The 15879-nt window shown below is 44.5% G+C and overlaps 1 protein-coding gene across 4 annotated transcripts in view; it reads left to right on the forward strand.

Moving 5' to 3' along the window:
- Positions 1-15879, forward strand: part of rgs3a (regulator of G protein signaling 3a) — a 385868-nt gene that overhangs the window by 32085 nt on the left and 337904 nt on the right. For all 4 annotated transcript variants that reach the window (XM_072240592.1, XM_072240593.1, XM_072240595.1 and 1 more), the window contains one exon: positions 11753-11821. In XM_072240592.1, coding sequence (XP_072096693.1) covers positions 11753-11821 — 69 coding nt within the window. The remainder of the gene's footprint in view (positions 1-11752; positions 11822-15879) is intronic.

Raw genomic sequence — 15879 nt, forward strand, 5'->3', positions numbered from 1 at the left:
TTTCATTCCCTAGCTCAGAGGTTCCCAACCTGCAGTACGTAGACCCTGTGGTCAATAGTAGGGATCCATGGCATAAAAAGGGATGGGAACCCCTGGACTAGCTGCTCCCAAGACATTCAGTTTGCTCTATCTTTTGTTGATTAATTCATAACCAATCAGGGACCTACCAATCTCTGCCTTCAATACACCCAGTCACTTGGACTCCACAGCTGTATTAGGTCAAGACCTTTCTTTGGGAGTGAAGAATGTCTGGGGGGGGATAGTCAGTACCAAAAGGTGAGGGGAAGGTATGGAGCAAGTCAGACCACACTTGGAGTGTTGTGAAGGGCTTTGGGCGCCTTGTCCAAGAAAAGATGTGCTGGCATTGGAGAAGGTCCAGAGGAGGTTCATGAGAATATTTCCAGAGATGAAAGAGTTAATGTATGAGGAGCATTTGAAGGGTCTGGGCCTGTACTCACTGGAGTTCAGAATAAGGAAAGGATCTCATTGAAATCTACCAGATACTGAAAGGCCTCAATAGAGTGAATGTAGAAAGGATGTTTCCTATTGTGGAGGAGTCTAGGACCAGAGGCACATCCTCAGAATAGAAGAATGTCCATTTAGAACAGAGATGAGGAGGAGTTTGTCTAGCCAGAAGGTAGTGAATCTGCCACCGATGACTGTGAAGGGCAAGTCATTGGGTGTATTTAAAGCTGAAGTTGATAGGTTTCAATTAGTCAGGATGTCAAAGGTTAGAGGGAAAAGGCAGGAGAATGGGATTGTGAGGGATAATGAATCAGCCATGATGGAATGGTGGAGTAGACTTGATGGGCCAAATGGCTCAACTCTGCACCTATGATTATGGTTTTATGGTCTAATTTTTTTTTTGAAGCTCATCATTCTTCACGATCCCACAAACATTTTCCTTTATTTATTGGAACCTTATTTATAAACAATTGTCTTCCATTGCCTTGCGATTTCTGTTTAATTTGATATTCGTGATATCCAAAAGCACCATCATCTTTACAGAACTGTTCTCTTTGGAGCGAAAGAAGGTGAGAGGCAACTCGATAGAGGTATAGAAGATGATAAGAGGCATAGATAGATTGTACAGCCGGGGTGGAAATGGCTAATGCAAGGGGCACAATTTTCAGATGATTGGAGGAAATTATAGAGGCGGATGTCAAAGGTAAATTTTTTACACAGGGAGTGGTGGGTGCATGGGGAGCATTGCCTGGGGTGGAGGTAGAGTCTGATACATTAAGGACATTTAAAAAACTCTAAGATAGGCATATAGATGACAGGTAAATGGAGGGATATATGGGAGGGAAGAATTAGATTGATCTTGGAGTAGGCTGATGGTTCAGCACAATATTGTGCTGTAACAGTCTATGTTCTCTGTTTATTAGTAGAGCCTTTCAAAACTTGCCTGACTGCCAAACAATGTTATTTTCACAATGCCTGGCAGTCACGTGTTCAGAGTAATTATTAACAATGTACTTTTGTAGATAGAACAGCAGCTGAATTTCACAATGCCTGTCACCTTGAAATTGGATATGGGATGTACTGTACCTGTCCTGCCAGGAGTTTGGCACCTACGACTGGAGGCCTGGAGGCTACCTGTCCTGGGGTTAGCGGCCTCTGTGAAGGGGAGGGAGGGTAGGAAAGGGGTTTGCTCTACTGATATTTTGTTCTGCTGAACATTGTGGACATGCAATGCTGCCACTGGAATGTGTGGTGACACTTTTGGGCTGCCCCCAGGACGTCCTTAGGTTGTGTTGGTTGTTAACGCAAACGACACATGTTACTGGATGTTTCAATGGACATGTGATAGCTAAATCTGATATCTATATCCGAAATCCCTTCTTTGAATAGAAGAGCTACCTGATTCCCAAAGTGTCCCTTTCTATAGAAAGCAGGTTTTGATTCTGGTCAGTATTCAACAATTCTTTTGATCAATCACTTTGTTTAGCAACATTATGGTCTTGCTATTGGTTTTTGTGGGTGGTGGGGTGGAGATACATCTTTACCAAAGGAGGTGTAAGGTGCTCCTTCCCTCCACTAGCCTGCAGGTCACCCTTGGGAAGGTGTAGCACCTGCTCAGCCCCACGATCAGGGTCATGTGAAGCCATGGGAGCAGGCGGTGGATGGTCGTATGAGCAGCTGGTGCACATTACAAGTCCTGGTTATCCAACCACAGACACCAGGCAGACAACCTCAAAGGTATTGACAATGGCTGGGATCACCTGTCTTGTAAACACACACAAAATGCTGGAGTAACTCAGCAGGCCAGGCAGCAGCCATGAAAAAGAGTGCAGTCGACGTTTTGGACCTGCTGAGCTCCTCCTGCATTTTGTGGATGCTGCTTGGAGTTCCAACATCTGCAGATTTTCTTCTGTTTGTAAGGACACTGCCCAGCAAAAGGCAATGGCAAACAACATCTGTAGAAAAAAATTGCCAAGAACAATTAATGTCATAGGAAGACCATGATTGCCTATGTCATACGACATGGCGCATAATGACGATGATGATTAGTTTATTAGTCATTGTCATACTTTATTGATCCCAAGGGAAATTTGGTTTTGTTACAGTTGCATCAACCAAGAACAGAGTATAAATATAGCACATGTACCAAGATACTGTGTATACCTCGCCTTACTGTTCACACAGATAACACAGTGCATTGAGGTAGAACAAGGTAAAACAATAAAGTGTAAAAGTCACTGTGAGAGGGCTCTGCCTTGCGGTATATATTATCTGTCTCTCTCTCTCCCGGTTTTTCGAGTTGGGGAACTCGAAATAAAAGTGACACCAGACTGAGAGTAACATCAAAATAGCAACTGTTGTCTCCCTCTCACTGTGCAAGAAGTGTTATCTGGCTCTCCCTTGATATTGAGAAAATGCCTGTGTGATGTCGAAAATGTTGGAGTAAACAGTGGTTTTTGATGCAATCTCTTTGGGGGCTTTGTGGCTGCTTGCATGGTGGGTGCTGGGAATGCTGGATGCCCTGTGCTGGGAATGCTGATGCCCTGTGCTGGGAATGCTATGGATGTCCTGTGCTGGGAATGCGGATGCTCTGTGCTGGAATAAGTGGGGGCAGGGGGAGAGTTGATGCTGCTCGCGTGTGGGAGGGGGCGAGGGGGCTTTCGGTTTGTTCTGTCATTCATTCTTTGGGGTTTTTCCTTTTGTTTCGAGGATGTCAGTGGCGAGTAAGAGTTTCAGGTTGTATATTGTATATGTTCTCTGATATTAAATGGAGCCATTGAGCGATGAGAGTGCAGTGCAGTTTGCCAATAAGCAGGTAGGTTGTGATATCAAGAATCCATCTCACTGTACAAAAGGTCTGTTCAACTGTGGCTCGTTAGGCGAAACAGCCTGTTCCACACTGTATTGCTAAATAAGTTCAATAGTGTACTAGTCAGGTACCTCAGTACATGTGACCAATTTACCATGCTTTGCTTCACGATTTGTTGAAGTGTTTGAAAACAATGCTGTCACTGAGGAAGTCCTGATGAAGGGTCTCGGCCTGAAATGTCGACTGTACCTCTTCCTAGAGATGCTGCCTGGCCTGCTGCGTTCACCAGCAACTTTGATGTGTGTTGCTGTCACTGAGGATACATTTTCACTTGGGGTTCCTTTCTCTGTACAGGAGGAACACTGGCAAGCTCAGTTCGAATTGAGTCCATTTGTCCAAATGTTGTACTTCCATCTCTTGTCACAAGGAGGTGGTGTTGCTACATCCCTGGGCTGCGTAATTGTGCAAGATAATGTGAAACAGTTTTCAAATCCCATGATAGAAAATAGTGGAACTATTAGACAGTGTATGTGGAGAGGGAAACCGAGAAAACATTTCAGGCTGGTGACTTCTCGTCACCAATAAAGTATTTTTTCCTCATGTTTCCCTGCAACATAAACACTAGAAATTCTGCTGGAAATCCAGAGCAAAGCACACCAAATGCTGGAGGAACTCAGTAGATCAGGCAGAAACAGTCAATCGAGACTGGACTGAAATTGGGTACCGGTCTCTGTTGTTTGAAAGGTTGTAATGTGGCCAGCTGGTGTTGAGCTGTGCAGGAATCTAGGTTTAGAAAAAAGGCAGGAGTACACTGGGGGTTGAACAGAGATGTTGTGTAAAACAATTGCCCACTTTGTGTCTGGCCTCCCTATTTAGCAGAGTCACATTGTGAGCCCTGAATGGGCAGATCAGTAACATTGTAGTGACAACTCCTAGTAGTCTTGGCCCGAAACGTTGACAGTTTATTCGTTTCCATATATGCTGCCTGACCTGCTGAGTTCCTCCAGCATTTTGCGTGTTGCTCTGGGTTTCCAGCATCTGCAGAATCTTCTGTTCTTCAAGTGGTGGTGTGACTAAGGGATGAACTGCCAGGAGTAGTGGTCGAGGCAGGCAAGTTAGCAACATTTAAAACCCTTCCAGAAAAGTACATAGATAGGAGAATGGCCAGACTGGTTCAAGCTGACAGGAACGTGACAGTAACTCAATTAACCACACGTTACAACAGTGATGTGCAGAAGAGCATCTCTGAATGCACAACACATCGAACCTTGAAGTGGATGGGCTACAGCAGCAGAAGACCATGACCACACACCCAGTGGTCACTGTATTGGCTACAGGAGGGACACAATAAAGTGGGTACTGAGTGTAGCTCACAGGGCAACAAATTCCACATTAACAAGTTGAGCCGAAAGGCCTTTTCATGCTGTATGACTGTGACTCTAAGGACTGTGCTGAAAGCTTGGATGCTGAACTTTGAAGACAGAGCTTTGGAACTGAATGTTTTTAAGATAGGGCTCAGCTTTCACCTCCCAGATTTGTTTCTTTTTTTTAATCTTTTCTTTTGAGTAGAAAGGCCATTCACTCCATTGAGTCTGCTCCACATTTCTATCATGACTGATCCCAGATCCCACTCAACCCCATGCACTTGCCTTCTCACCATATCCTTTGATGCCCTGACCAATCAGGAAACTATCAACTTCTGCCTTAAATATCCCCACGGATTTGGCCTCCACTATAGTCTGTGGCAGAGATTTAGTACTCTCTGGCTAAAAATATCCCTCCCTACCTCTGTTCTAAAAGGTCACCTCTCAATTTTGAGACTGCACCCTCAAGTTCTGGACACCCCCACCATAGGAAACATCCTCTTCACATCCACCCTATCTAGGTGGTGGGTGGGTGTTAAACACAACATGAATATAGGTGATAAGTCAACTGTAAGTCACTTGTAAGTGGCTAATACACTCAATTTCCTTTCTAAAAGGGTTTATCTAACGAATTTAATATTAAACATACAGCACATATTTTCCTCACATGAATGTAGTGATAAGTCAATTATAACAGTGGTCCGAAACCTCCAGGCCGCAAAGAATGCAGCGGTACAGCGGTAGCCAGAACGCACCCCACACATTTTTAAGAAAAAAGCCAAAATAGACAAGCTAATTGATTAGGTGCCACCCGGCAAGTAAATGTCGGCCCAGATCAGAGACGACGCAATCGGCAATCGCCTCTGATCTGGGCCAACATTTACGTGCCGGACGGCGCCTAATTAATTAGCTTGTTTATTTCAATTTTTTTCTTAAAGATGTGCTGGGTGTGTTCCGGCCACCGCTGTATTCTTCGCGGCCCGGAAGTTGGGGACCACTGTATTATAAGTCACTAGCATCATAACATTTTAAGTAACGTTTGGATATTAAACACACAGTGCATATTTTCCCCGTATGAACATATAAAATCATTGCAACACACAATATCGCTGACTCAGTGGGAGCCCTGGGCTTGTTTTCCTGCAACAACATGGTCCTATCGAGGGGTGATAGGAGACAGCGATACTCGAAGGGGGTTCCTTATGTCCAGTCTATTCTGCAATTTAGTTTTTGTTGCATTCATTGCAGAAAACTCCACTTCGCAGAGATATGATGTTGGAAATGGAAGCAATGTTTTCAGTCTTTCGTGGCTATCTCAGGATATTTAGCCTTGACTTTGATCCAGAATGCCGGCAGAGATGTTATGTCAAACATGCTTTTCAGCCCGCCGTCATTTGCAAGCTCGAGGAGTTGATGTTTTTCCTGCGCTGACATGGATGATTCACCGGGGACATTCACAAATGGGTCACGGACCCATTCCTTTGCACGTCTTGGGTCACTGATGACCTCACGTGTGTTAAAATTCAACAGTGCGTGACAGGGAATGAGGAAAGGTGCAGCTGACTCATATCATTTCATATCACCAAATCATATTGTTTCCTCGAGGCCCGGTGGTTGGGGACCACTCTTAGCATGAAGAGAGACCAATCAAGATGCTCGCTCTCCCTCTCAAAAAAATCTATTTCCGGGATATTGCATATAATTTCTGGGCGTCAGGGAGCCATTATCGATATGCGGGAGACTCCCGGAACTTCTGGGAGAGGTGGGATGTCTGGGTAGCTTTCAATGAGATCTCCCCACATTCTTCTAAATTCCAGTGAGGACAGGCTCAAAGCTGCTAGGCACTCCTCATATGTTAGCCCCTTAATTCCCGGTATCATCCTCGTGAACCACCTCTGGACTCTCTCCAATGACACCACATCCTGCTGAGACCTGCTGAAGGGGTCGGACCGAAGCGTTGACTGTACTCCCTTCAAAAGATGCTGCCTGGCCTGCTGAGTTCCTCCAGCACTTTGTGTGTGTTGCCTGTGTTTTGTTTCTTATCGTTTGAGGAAGGAAGCGTGATTCAGTGAAGTGAAATCTGTTTGGCTGCTTCTTTTTTTCTTGCTTGCTTTGTGTCAACAGAACTTCACCATTTTGTTTATCTTCAGTTTTATCCCACTCTCCTTTTGATCCTGTCTCTGCAAAGACTGGTGGTCTACAACCGTGATAGCTTTAGGGAGAACTGACATTTAATTCAGATTACAAGACACCTAGTGTTGCAACCCTAGAACGTTCAATCACTTCAATTCATTTATTAACCTCTACAATCAGAATCTGATTATCAATGACATTTGTTGTTTTGTGGCAGCAGTGCAGTGCAGTACATAACATTACTACAAGTAACAAAAGTTTCAAAGTACATTTATTACTGAAGAATGTATAAATTATACAGACGAGATTTATTTGCTTACAGGCAGACACAAAGCAAGAAACCCAAAAGAATCCAATTTAAAAAATAAAATAAAGACCAACATCCGATGCACAGAGAAAGGGGGAAAACACAAATCATGCTAACAATAGAAGTGAGCAACAACATTCTGAACCAAATTAGATCTGAACCATGGAGCAGCCTGGAGTAGGCCCTAATTAGATCTGAACCATGGAGCAGCCTGGAGTAGGCCCTAATTAGATCTGAACCATGGAGCAGCGTGGAGTAGGCCCAGATTAGATCTGAACGGCAGAGCAACCTGGAGTAGGCCCAAATTAAATCTGAACCATGGAGCGGCCTGGAGTAGGCCCAAAGCCTGGGTATCAGTTCATCATATTCACGGACACAGAGCACAACAGCTGGGGGCAGCCTCAGCGCCATGGAGAGAGGAGTGTCCATCCCAGGAGAATTATAAAAAGTGAATTAGCAGCACAAAAAGAGAGCAAAATAGTTGGTTAACAGTCCATTCTGAAATCTGATGGCAGTGGGGAAGAAGCTGTTCCTAAAATGTTGAGTATGTATCTTCAGGCTCCCGTACCTTCTCGTTGATGGTAGCAATGAGAAAAAGGCATGGGGGCCCTGAATGATGGATGTTGTCTTCATTGCCTGTTGAAGATGTCCTTGTTGCTGGGGAGGCTAGTGTCCATGATAGAGCTGGCTGAGTTTACAACCCTTTGAAACATTTTTCCTGATCCTGTGACTGGTGCCTCCACACCTGACAGTACTTACTGGAAAAATGAGGCACATGTGGGATTGATATGTCTGTAGTTTTTTGTATAGTTGGAAAGCTTTGATCCCTGTGTTCATCCGTACCAACGTCCAGGTGTTGAGGCGAGCAGTTTGAAGTGGCTTAGCAGAGCAGTGTTTAGTATGATGTTATTACAGAGCCAGCAGCCCAGGTTCAATTCCCACCACTGTCCGGAAGGAGTTTGCACGCTCTTCCCGTGGGATTCCTCTGGGTGTTCTGGTTTTCTCCCGCAGTGCAAAGACGTACAGATTCGTAGGTTAGTTGGTCATTATAAGTTGTCCTGTGGTTGAAAAGAAAACCTGGGGTTTAACCCGCCTGGGGTTAAATCGGTGGGTTGCTGGGTGGTGTGACCGGAAGGGCCTGTTCTGTGCTCTCTCTCTGAGTAAGTAGGAACCTACGCTACAGGCATCATGAAGGTGCAAAAATAGAATGATCTAGAAATAGAAAGCATTTGCAAAGTAGTGAATACCCTGCCCTTTGGTCTTCTGATTCATCTGTACAGAATGATTTCCTTCAGGATACATTTGTTCAGGATATACCGGCTGAGATTGTGCGTCCCTTGTCCACTTACAGTACCTAGCAGAGTGCGTGTCTCAACAGTGGATGTGATCCTATTCTGGATGGTGAGACCACCTACAAGAGCTTCAACATTGTGCCTTCCCACGCTGAGACACACACTCGATATTTTAGGATCAACCTCTTCCTGTCTACGGTCCAGTACACTACCTCACTATTTTGCAATTTTTTTGTACTAATTGTTAATTAAAAAAAATATTTCTTATTGTAACTTATTTTAATTTTTACGTATTGCACTGTACTGCTGCTGGAAAACAACAAATTTCATGACATCTGTCAGTGAGAGTAACACACAGAATGCCGGAGGAAGTCAGCGGGTGAGGCATTGTCTATGGAAATGAATAAACAGTCAACATTTTGGGCCGAGACCCTCCTTCAGGACTGGAATGGAAGGGGGAAGAAGCCTGAATAACAAGGTGGAGGGAGGGGAAGGAGGACAAGCAGGCAGGTGACAGGTGAGACCAAGTAACAGCTTGTACTCCTTCCCCTCTCCCCACTTCCTTATTCTGGCTTTTGCCCCTTTCTCCAGTCCCGATGAAGTCTCTCATCTGTAGATGCTGAGTTCCTCCAGCATTTTCGATAATAATCTTGATTCTGATTTGAAGTTCTCCAGCAGCTTTCACAGATCAGCTTGGTAACCTCTTTGCACAGAGAGTGACGAGTGCACAGGATGTGCTGGTGGGCATGTTGTCGAGGTAGATATTTTAAGAAATCTTAGGTAGGTACATGGATGAAAGAAAAATGGAAGGCTTTGTAGGAGGGAAGGGTTAAATTGATCTTAGCAAAGGTTAAAAGTTTGGCACATTATGGGTTGGAGGATCTGTACCGTGTTGTTATGTTCTATACAGCCCTATTTATTTTGTCCTCTGTCTCCAGACCCGAAACAGTGCCAATGACCTCAGTTAACAGCGCAAAGCTCAGAAATTCAGTCTTCAACCTTCGGCTTTCTTTAGCTCTGTCGGGGTTGTTACAGCAATAAGATAGATGTTCCATCAAGTTCATTGTCATTGTCATCGGACTCTACAAATATACAACCAAACCAAACAATGTCCTTCCGGACCACGGTACACCGATACAACATATGTCACACACAGCACATAAAACAAAATATTACCATAGGTAAGTTAATAAAATATAATTCAAAGTGCATGTAGTGTGAAGCACAGGTAAACAGCTCACAGTCCCTGTGACGAGACCTCAGTGGTGACAGTCTGAGGGAAGAAGCTGTTACCCAGTCTGGCAGGACTGTTCTTGATGCTGCTGTACCTCCTTCCTGAGGGTAGAGGGTCAAAGAAATTCTGGGATAGGTGATAGGGATCCTCACCACTCCTGGTAGATGTTACAAATGGGGGGGGGGGGCGGGGAAGACCGCACTGGCTTTTACAATCCCTTGTCTTTTAGCTTCCATACCATTCATTATCAGCTCAGTTTCGTCCGACACAAGGTGCGTTTATGTTGCACCTTTCACATTCCGTGGATGTTCTAGCAACACACACCAAAGTTGCTGGTGAACGCAGCAGGCCAGGCAGCAACTCTAGGAAGAGGTGCAGTCGACATTTCAGGCTGAGACCCTTCGTCAGGACTAACTGAAGGAAGAGTGAGTAAGGGATTTGAAAGTGGGAGGGGGAGGGGGAGATCCAAAATGATAGGAGAAGACAGGAGGGGGAGGGATGGAGCCAAGAGCTGGACAGGTGATTGGCAAAAGGGGATACAAGACGATCATGGGACAGGAGGTCCGGGAAGAAAGACAGGGGGGGGGGAACCCAGAGGATGGGCAAGGGGTATATTCAGAGGGACAGAGGGAGAACAAGGAGAGTGAGAGAAAGAATGTGTGTATAAAAATAAGTAACAGATGGGGTACGAGGGGGAGGTGGGGTATTAGCGGAAGTTAGAGAAGTCGATGTTCATGCCAACAGGTTGGAGGCTACCCAGACAGAATATAAGGTGTTGTTCCTCCAACCTGAGTGTGGCTTCATCTTTACAGTAGAGGAGGCCATGGATAGACATGTCAGAATGGGAATGGGATGTGGAATTAAAATGTGTGGCCACTGGGAGTTCTAAAGTGTTTCCCAGCGGTCATTGTTCTGAAGTGCTGACGTTACACATGTAATTTGCACACCTCTGTCCTGTTAGCAGTAATGTAAAAGCCTTTGTAGTGCTGATCGAAAGGTATTAGAATCAGAATCGGGTTTATTATCACTGAGGTATGCTGTGAAATTTGCCTTGCAGCAGCATTACAGTGCAAGACATAAAGTTTACAGTCAGAAATATGCACTCAGAGGCCACGTTATCTGGTACACCTTCACACCTCATTAAATCAAATATCAAATCAGCCAATTATGTGACAGCAACTCAATGCATAAAAGCATGCAGACAAGGTCAAAATATTCATTTGATGTTCAGACCAAACATCAGAATGAGGAAGAAATGTGATCTAAGTGATTTTGACCATGGAACGATCGTTGGTGCCAGACAGGGTGGTTTGAGTATCTCAGAATCTGTTGGCCTGCTAGGATTTTTATGCACAACAGTCTCTAGGGTTTACAAAGAATGGTGCAAAAAATGAAGAAAAACATCCAGTGAGCAGCAACTCTGTGGGCAAAAAACACCTTGTTAATGAGAGAGGTCAGAGGAGAATGGCCAGACTGGTTCAAGCTGACAGGAAGGTGACAGTAACTCAAATAACCACACGTTACAACGGTCGTGTGTGGAAGAGCATCTCTGAATGCACAAAACACTGAACCTTGAATTGGTTGGGCTACAGCAGCAGAAAATCACAAACGTACTCTCAGTGGCCACTTCATAGGCACAGGAGTGTATACACAAAAAATTAAATAAGAAATGCAAAGAGAGAGCAAAAATAGTGAGGTAGTGTTCATGGTTTGGTTCATTGTCCTTTCAGAAATCTGCTGGTGGAGGGCAAGCTGTTACTGAAACATTGAGTGTGAGTCTTCAGGCTCCTGTACCTCCTCCCTGACGGTAGCAATGAGAAGAGGGCATGCCCAGGGTGATGGGGGTCATTAATGATTTATGCTGTCTTTTTGAGTCATCACCCTTTGAAAATGTCTTCATGGTAGGGAATAATGTGAAGACAGTTACCGGTACTTGTTTGACACTCTAGATCAAGTTAAGCAGAAAGAGTCTTCCGTTCAATAAAAACACCCAAAAGGTTTCGGCTTTGACACTAAACTCTATACTTTATCAAAGTATCAGTCTGTGTTATGTGCTCAGACCCCTGAACTGGTACTTGCAATTGTGACCTTCTGAATGAGTATCTTATAATGTCAAAATCAAGTTTTTAAATATTTTTATTTTTGTAGTCCCTTGCAGGAGTCAGATGAACAAAAGAGACTTCTTGTTACAGTTTGGAACCGAGACAAAAATTCAAGGTAAGACTGTTTAAAATATTTTTCTGTTATATTACAAATGTATTACATTTTCTCTGATATTCAAGCATTGCACTAATTTATCTGTCAAAGTTCAGCATGTGATCTGCCAAATGCTTCAGCGGGAATGTAGTTGTAAGTCTCCTAGACCAACATACAACATCGAACACGACAGCTCAGTACAGGCCCTTCAGCCCACGATGTTGTGCTGACCTTTTAGCCTACGCTAAGATCAATCCAACCCTTCTCTTCCACATAGCCTTCCATTATTTCTATCATCCACATGCCAATCGAAGAGTCTCTTAAATATCGCCAATGTACCTGCCCCTACCACCACCCCTGGCAGGTGTTCTACGCACCCACCACTCTCTGTGAAATAAATCTACCGCTAACATCCCCCAAGCAACACACACAAAATGCTGGAGGAACTCAGCAGGCCAGGCAGCATCTGTGGAGAAGAGCATCGTCGACATTTCTTGCTGAGATCCTTCATCCTGAAGGTGGGGGAGGGCCTGAGTGCAAGCTAGTAGATGATTGGTGAGATCTGGTGAGGGGGAGGGTAGGTGCGTGGGTGGGGGGGGACGCGGTGAAGTAAGAAGCCGGGAGGTGATAGGTGGAAAAGGTAAAGGGCTGAAGAAGGAGGAATCTGACAGGAGGTGAGAGTGGAACCATGGGAGAAAGGGAAGAGGAACGAGCAACAGAGTAAAGTGATGGGCTGGTGAGGAAAAGAGGAGAGGGAGGGGAGTCAGAATTGTGAATGGAAAAGAAGAGAAGAGGGAGTGGGAAAAAACTACCGGAAGTTGAAGAAATTGATGGTCATGCCATCATGTTGGAAGCTACCCAGAAAGAATAAGAGGTGTTGCTCCTCCAACCTGAGAATGGCCTAACAAGTCAGCCTACTTGCCTTAGGAAGGTCACGATTCTTCCCTGCAAACGTTTTTCTATAAGTCGAAAAAACTTGTGGAAGTGTATTCCAAATTTTCTCTATTTAATTGCTCATTGAACCAGTACAAGTTGGAGCATGATTGTCCAATGCTTTTTTCAGTAAAGTTAATGGAATTCAAAAACTTAAACCTCTTTTAGTTTCAGAAGGCAATTCTTAAATTGTTCATATAGTCTTTTCTTTTGCCCTTCAGCTGTCTGAATTGTTCATTCTAATCTTTTCTTTTGCCCACCAGTTGTCTGAATTGTTCTTTTTAGTCTTTTCTTTGGTACTCTGGTTGGGTGCAGTCTTTCATTGATTTATTGTATTCATTGAGTATGCCCACAAGAAAATGAATCTCAGTGTTGTATGTTGTTGTTCCTCTCTGCGCCTTAGACCATAAGACCATAAGACTTAGGAGCAGAATTAGGCCATTCAACCCATCAAGTTTGCTCTGCTATTCCATCATGGCTAATCCTGGATCCCACTCAACCCCATATACCTGCCTTCTTGCCTTGACCAATCAGGAAACTATCAATTTCCATCTTAAAGACACCCCCAGACTTGGTCTACACCAGTCCGTAGCAGAGATTTACTACTCTCTGGCTAAAAACATCCCTCATAATCTCTGTTCTAAAAGGACTCCCCTCAATTTTGAGGCTGTGCCCTCTAGTTCTGGATACCCACAGCAGAGGAAACATCCTCTCCACATCCACCCTATCTGGTCCTTTCAACATTCGGTAGGTTTCGTTGAGATCCCCCAACATTCTTCTAAATTCCAGTGAGTACAGGCCCAAAGCTGCGAAGCACTCCTCATAGGTTAACCCCTTCATTCCCAGAATCATCCTCATGAACCTCCTCTGGACTCTTTCCTCTAATAACATAAGGAGCTTCATGTGTGGCGCCTTATCAAGTGCCTTCTGGAAGTCCAAGTGAATGACATCCACTGCCTCTCCTTTGTCCACCCTGTTTGTTACTTCCTCAAAGAAGTCTAACAGATTTGTCAGGCAAGATTTCAATGCTATCTCCTTTACCGTAGCATTGGAGAGGAATAGGAACAGACAAGTTAGGAAAACGTTTAATTGGAGTAAAGAGAAATATGAGGCCGTCAGGCAGGAACTGGGAAGCATAAATTGGGAACAGATGTTCTCAGGGAAACGTATGGAAGAATTGTGGCAAATGTTCAGGAGATATTTGTGTGGGGTTCTGCATAGGTACATTCCAATGAGACAAGGAAAGGATGGTAGGGTTCAGGAACTGTGGTGTACAGAGGCTGTTGTAAATCTAGTCAAGAAGAAAAGAAGAGCTTACGAAAGGTTCAAAAAACTAGGTAATGATAGGAATCTAGAAGATTATAAGGCCAGCAGGAAGGAGCTTAAGAAAGAAATTAGGAGAGCCAGAAGGGGTCATGAGAAGGTCTTGGCAGACAGGATTAAGGAAAACTCCAAGGCATTCCACAAATATGTGAAGGGCAAGAGGATAAAACATGAGAGAATAGGACCAATCAAGTGTGACAGTGGAAAAGTGTGTATGGAACCGGAAGAGATAGCAGAGCTACTTCATAAGTACTTTGCTTCAGTATTCACCACGGAAAGGGATCTTGGTGATCGTAGGGATGACTTACAGCGGACTGAAAAACTTGAGCATGTAGATATTAAGAAGATGTGCTGGAGCTTTTGGAAAGCATCAAGTTGGACAAGTCACCAGGACTCCAGGCTACTGTGAGAGGTGAGGGAGGAGATTGCTGAGACTCTGGCAATGATCTTTGCATCATCAATGAGGATGGGTGAGGTTCCGGAGGATTGGAGGTTGTGGATTCTGTTCCATTATTCAAGAAAGGGAGTAGAGATAGCTCAGGAAATTATAGACCAGTGAGTCTTACTTCAGTGGTTGATAACTTGATGAGAAGATCCTGTGAGGCAGGATTTATGAACACAAATTGATTAGGAATAGTCAGCATGGCTTTGTGAAAGGCAGGTCGTGCCTTACGAGCCTGATTGAATTTTTTGAGGATGTGACTAAACACATTGATGAAGGTAGAGCAGTAGATGTAGTGTATATGGATTTCAGCAAGGCATTTGATAAGGTACACCATGCAAGGCTTATTGAGAAAGTAAGGAGGCATGGGATCCAAGGGAACATTGCTTTGTGGATCCAGAGCTGGCTTGCCCACAAGAAGGCAAAGAGTGGTTGTAGATGGCTCATATTCTGCATGGAGGCCCGTGACCAGTGGTGTGTCTCAGGGAATTGTTTTGGGACCCCTATTCTTCGTGATTTTTATAAATGATCTGGTTGAGGAAGTGAAGGGTTGGGTTAGTTATTTTGCTGATGACACAAAGGTTGGGGGTGTTATGGATAGTGTGGAGGGCTGTCAAAGGTTACAGCAGGATGTCGATAGGCTGCAAAACTGGGTTGAGAAGTGGCAGATGGAATTCAACCCAGATAAGTGTGAGGTGGTTCATTTTGGTAGGTCAAATATGATGGCAGAATATAGCATTAATGGTAAGACTCTTGGCTGTGTAGAGGATCAGAGAGATCCTGGGGTCCGAGTCCATAGGACACTCAAAGCTGCTGCGTAGGTTGACTCTGTGGTTAAGAAGGCATATGGTGTATTGTCCTTCATCAATTGTGGAATTGAATTTAGGAGCCGAGAGGTAATGTTGCAGCTCTATAGGACCCTGGTCAGACCCCACTTAGAGTACTGTGCTCAGTTCTGGTCACCTCACTACAGGAAGAATGTGGAAGCCATAGAAAGGGTGCAGAGGAGATTTACAAGGATGTTGCCTGGACTGGGGAGGATGTCTTCCAAGAATAGGTTGAGTGAACTCAGCCTTTTTTTCCTTGGAGTGACGGAAGATGAGAGATGACCTGATAGAGGTGTATAAGATGATGAGAGGCATTGATCATGTGGATAGTCAGAGGCTTTTTCCCAGGTCTGAAATGGCTAACATGAGAGGGCACAGTTTTAAGTGCTTGGAAGAAGGTACAGAGGAGATGTCTTTCACACAGATAGTGGTGAGTGTGTGGAATGGGCTGCCAGTGACAGTGGTGGAGGCGGATACGATAGGGTCTTTCAAGAGACTCCTGGATAGGTACATGAAGCTCAGCAAAATAGAGGGCTATAGGTAAGCCTAGGTAG

Source organism: Mobula birostris, chromosome 22 (genome assembly GCF_030028105.1).
Source record: "Mobula birostris isolate sMobBir1 chromosome 22, sMobBir1.hap1, whole genome shotgun sequence".
Classification (NCBI taxonomy): Eukaryota; Metazoa; Chordata; class Chondrichthyes; order Myliobatiformes; family Myliobatidae; genus Mobula; species Mobula birostris.